We start from the raw sequence: 5,356 nt of genomic DNA on the forward strand, positions 1-5,356 counted from the left end.
CTCCGGCTTGACTGCGCGCTTGCGCAGTGGGTACGGCCGCTCCTTCAGGTCTTCAGCCTCTCCTCGTGCTTGGTGAGCTGGCGGCGCATGGCTCTAATCTTCTTGGGCCGCAGGTCCAGGGGCTCGTACTTCTTTCCCTTGTAGAATTTCCTGAAGTTTTCCTGTTGAGTCTGGTTTATAACGGTGTGGACACTGGCGATGGATTTGCAAACGACTCGTATCTTGGAGATCTTGGACGCGGGCCCGCTGTCACTTTGTCGACGTGAAGCTGGGACAGTTCCACCTTCAGATCGTCCAGTTGTTTCAACAGCTCCTCCTCCTTCTTGCCGCGCAGGTCCGGAGCCTTCATCTTGGCCATTGCTGCGTTGTTCACTGCTGAGGTCACCTTGTTCGAGAGCACGATTGTTTATGTTTAAAAAAAGGGATTCCATTTATTTGAGAGCAAATGCTTTCATTTTTTAAAAGATTTATTTCTTATGTATAGTGTTCTGCCTGCATGTATGCCTGCAGGCCAGAAGAGGGCACCAGATCCCATTACAGATGGTTGTGAGTCACCATGTGGTTGCCGGGAATTGAACTCAGAACCTCTGGAAGAGCAGTGACTGAAAAGGCTTCTCCAACCATCATCTTCTGCCTCGTCTGTCAGCTCCCAAAGCCCCCAAAATGTCTCGCGGGATGGAGTTGATTTTGTCTCAAGGAAGGCTTGTGAATCAATAGTAACTGAGGATTCTCCCAGTGTAACAAAATCTAGATCAGCAAGCCTGAAGGGATCCTGAGAAAAGGATGCTGTATCAGTGACCAGGCTGATTGACATACTGCATTCCCACCCACCACCCACCCCACACGGAGAGACACAAGCACGACAAAAGGAGAAAACAAGGAAGGACCCACCCACTTCGTCCCCAAGCCCCAGAGGTCCCATGGTAACTGCTGTAGTCATCTCTCCTGACCCCACTCTGAGTACCCCTAGCTAGGTAGCCACTCCCCACCTCCCTCTCTTGTAAAATGTTTGGGGTTCTGGAAAGCTGCCTGATTCAAAATGGTGAGTTGTAATAGTGAGCTTTAACTGTCAGCTTGACACCATCAGGTTGCCTGGGAACATGCGGGTGTGGGAGTCTTAATTGAATTAACTGATGTCGGAGACCCAGCCCACTGTGGGCAGCACCATTCCCTAGGCAAGGGTCCCAGACTGTATAAAAACGGAGAAATCAGGCTGAGTGCAAGCAAGCAAGTGAGCATGCGTGTATTTATTTCTCTCTGCTCTTAACTGAGCATGTGCTGAGACCAGCCGTTTGAAGTTTCCGCCTGCTCGACTTTCACCAAAGGGTAGTCTATAACCTTGACTCACAATCTGAAAGAGCCCCCCATTTCTCTCCTAAACTGTTTATTGCTGGGGTATTTTAGCACAGCCGCAGAAATGAAACTGAAATGTAGATGAACCCTCGTTCCTTCAAAGGACTCTATTCCCCTTTTGCGTGCACCAGGGTTTGAACTTAGGGCTTTACATGCTCTCAGCTGTCTTCCCTCTACCAGCTAAGATACACTTGAGATTTCCACTCTCCAGTCAAGTTCCCAGCCATCTTGACCACAGAAACTCTGTAGTCCCTCTGCCTAGGTCGCTGGGAACATAGTAACCTTGGCGTCCTAGTGTCCCTCACCCAAAGATGACATCACCTTTACCCGGAGTGGTGGGGGTTTTCCAGATCTTCCACCACAGTGGTACCCACTGCCTTTTCCAGGCTAGGCCCTCTTTAGCCTCGGTCTTTACTGCCATCTAGTGGCTTCAGGGCTCTCTGCAGGAAGGAGGATTTAGATGGAGAATCTCCTGGGACCAAAGCCCAGGAATCAAGGCAGAAAAATCAGTGTGCAAGCCTAGGAGATCAGGCTCCGGCGCTCCGAGCAGGGCGCCAGGGGCTCTGTCTCCCCACAGAGCCTGCTTTAATTCACTCTGCATTCATGCCCACAGTGTCCAGTCCGGGGCAACTTTAGTATTGAACACGCCCCAGGAAAAGACATAATCCCAAGGAGAAGAAATAGATTTAGAAGGCAGGGAGCTAATCAGACTGTTCATGCAGCCATTCATTCAGAAAATATTAAGCTGGGACCCAGGGAAACAGCTTAGTCCATAGAGTACTCGCTGCATGAACTCGAGGACCTGAGTTTGACCCCAGCAACCACGCAGAAAGCTGTCCACGGCGCTGGCAGCCCCAGCCCAGGCTGTCTTGGAGACCTCACAGACGGGACTGCAAAGGCCTGGTTTGTGGTTACCCCCGAGTCTGTCTGCTGGCACTCTCTGTCTTACCAGAAGGCGGTAGCAGAACAACTTAGAGCAACAGAATGTATTGTCTCATCATCCTGGGGACCAGAAGTCCAAATTCAAAGTGCCAGCAGGGTGGTACCATCTGGAGGCTGTGATGGGAGTTCTGAGCTTCAAGTGCTGGTGGCAATCCTGGATCTCCTTGTAGAAGTATTAGTCCCATCTGTTACCTCTGCACATCCCCGAGAGTCTGTTTCTTCTCTAAGGATCCTGATGACACCTGATTGGGCCCTACCCACTCCAACATGAGCGCCTGTCCTGGCTAGTTTATGTCAGCTTGAGACAAGCTAAAGTCATCTAAAAGGAAGGAATATTAATTGAGAAAAATGCCTTCATAAGATCCAACTGTAAGGCATTTTGTTAAATAGTGATTAATGGGGGAAATTCTAGCCACTGTGGGTGGAGCCATCCCTGGGCTGATGGTCCTGGGTTTTATTTAAAAAAAAAAAAAAAAAAAAAAAAAAGGCAGGCTGAGCAAGCCATGGGGAGCAGGTTAGTAAGAAGCACTCCTCCGTGGTCTTCGCATTAGCTCCTGCCTTCAGGTTCCTGCCGTCTGAGGTCCTGACTTGACTTCCTTCAGTGATGAATAATGATGTGGAATTATAAACCAAATGAGGTCCTTTTTCCCTAAGTTGCTTTGGTCATGGTGTTTCATTACAGCAACAGAACTCCTCACTTGAGCCCACGTGCAAAAGACTCCATCTTCTCCAAATAAGGCCCCACTCTCAGGAGCCAGGGGTTAGAACCGGACATAACTTGTTTTTTATGGTTTCTGTTTTTACATTTGTCTGGTGGTGTGCGTGTGTGTAGGGTACCTTGCAGGAGTTGCTTCTCTCCTTCCACCATGTAGAACTGTCTCAACAGTGACGTACCCTTTGAGAAAGTGGTTCTTCCCCAACCCTGTCATCTCCAGTGCTGACCTGTGCCCCACATGGGGTCCCTGTCACCCAGGCTTAGTCACCCCAATCATATCCACTTTGGGACTTCGACACAGGGTTGCTCTGCTCCTACCTTTGAAGGATGTGTATCTTTAATCACCACATAGAGCTTCTTAATCACCCATCCTAGAAAGATGACAAAGTCCCTGATCCGTGGAGGACACTTCCCAGGGCCAGTGGCCAGACTCCTGACATCTCTGGCAGACTTGGGGCTCCCTCTGGGGAATCTCTGGTGGGCTCATGCTCTGGCTTGTCATGGAGACCTTAGAAGAGGGGTAGACGTTGTTTATAACTCGCCAAGGAAAGAATTCTCACGGGAGACCTGAGGGCTCTGTAGATTGTAACGATCTCTGCAACCCCATCCATGCTGAGCTAAGCTGGGGAAACTCAGGCAGCAAACCCACCAGCTTTTTATCGGCTGTTTCAGCGTCTGATGGCAGGGCTAAGTCTCACAGTTGAATTTAAACAACGGTTACTGGTTTTTTTCTCAGGATTCTGGATGCCAGAAGTCCAAAGCTGGGGTCTGGGCAGGGCTGGTTTCTTTTGAGGCTGCTCTCTATGGCTTGCAGGTCTTCTGTGTCTCCTCAGAACATTTCTCCTGTGTGTCCGCGCCGCCTCTCCTTTGTACGCATGCGCAGTTATGTGCATGCCTCTCTGTAGTCCTGAACTCTCCAACTTGGGCTGGGCTGCCTGGCGGCAAGCCTCGGAGTCCACATCTCCCTCCCGCCAGGATTAGAGGTGTGCACGGCCGCCATCTTTCTTGCATGGGTTGTGGGAACTGAACTCAGGCCAGCATTTTCCTGACCGAGCCACCTACGGCCTTCCTGCTAAGAACACCAGTCACTGGATGAGGCCCTAAGATTTCTTCACGAGGGTCACCTCTGTAGACTCCACCCCCGGGGCTGGAGAGGTGGTTAAGAGCATGCAGCAGAGGATCTGAGGTCCCCCACACTGGGCAGCTCACAAACCCTTACAACTCCAGCTCCAGGGTTACCCCATGCCTGAGGCATCTGCATTCTCATGCACACACACACACACACACACACACACACACACACACACACACGAGTGCACACTCAATAGAAAGTAAAACAAATCTTATGTATAGCCCCTATTTCTAAATGAGGTCACACACAGCTCAGGGGGGCTGACAGGACTGCAACCTATGCATGTTTGGTAGGAGAGGACACCATTAGCTTATATTGTTGGTGACATCTTTTCCCTAAAGCCAGGAAGGTGCTGTTGGAGCTGCCTGGTCGAGCACCATGGATGCTGTCCGGGGCCATGCTGCTTCCCTGTCACCGCTCTCTGGAACCGCTGATCTGCAAGAACGGCACATCCTAGAAGCCAAATGGCTTGGAAAACGAATTTAGGCTTAAACAAAAGACACCAATTGAACAAGCCAGCAAGACATGGCACCAACTGGCAGCCTTCCCTCCAGCTGCCTCTGGAATCAGAAAACAACCGTTCCCGTGAAAGCCATGAAATTAGACACTTTTTAAAAACCGGGCTAATGTTCAGCAGGAGCGTGTTTCCAAGACAGCCTTTGTTCCGTCTTCCTGGCTTTCTCATCAGCAGAAAACACTGTCTTGGATTGACAAGGGCAAGAGGCGATAAGAAACAGACGGAGCCCTGAACACATCTCCGGCAATTTTCTCTTCTATCTTATCGAAACCTCCCAGACACGTGATTTTCATCTGACGTGTGGTTCCAATTTGAGGAAGAAAGGAGCCTTTCACCCCTTCCATCCCCACGTCTTTTTCCCCCCTCCCTCTCCCAAGTCCGGAGGGAAGCTTAGGGGACGAACGTTCCTCCACTTGCCAGGGCTTTGGAATCCCAAACTCCTGCCAACAGCAGTGCTGAGGACTGAGAATCCTCTTCCAAGCTGAGGCATGGTTCCAGCACCGGGATAACGTGATTATAGAGCACACCGGTGTGTGGGACCACCATGGCTTGGTGGGAGGCAGGTGGGGGGGTGCAGGGACGTGAAGGACCTCCCCTTTCACCCTCCACTTCCCAGGAGCTAAAAGTGCTGATGTGGTGAACAGTGGGGTCCCAGGAACATTTAACCTCTGAGCAGCTGCTCTGCTCTACCGCAGGC

General features: G+C 50.8%; 1 protein-coding gene across 1 annotated transcript; it reads right to left on the bottom strand.

Moving 5' to 3' along the window:
• Positions 1–44: 44 nt before the first annotated feature.
• Positions 45–358, bottom strand: LOC308425266 (large ribosomal subunit protein uL29-like; the record flags this gene model as incomplete). Its single annotated transcript, XM_080922483.1, has 2 exons — positions 45–170; positions 254–358. 2 exons carry the CDS (start codon positions 356–358, stop codon positions 45–47), a joined length of 231 nt encoding a protein of 76 aa, XP_080778609.1.
• Positions 359–5,356: the final 4,998 nt, after the last annotated feature.

This window comes from Micromys minutus, assembly GCF_963924665.1.
Source record: "Micromys minutus genome assembly, chromosome: 10".
In the NCBI taxonomy this organism is placed as follows: Eukaryota; Metazoa; Chordata; class Mammalia; order Rodentia; family Muridae; genus Micromys; species Micromys minutus.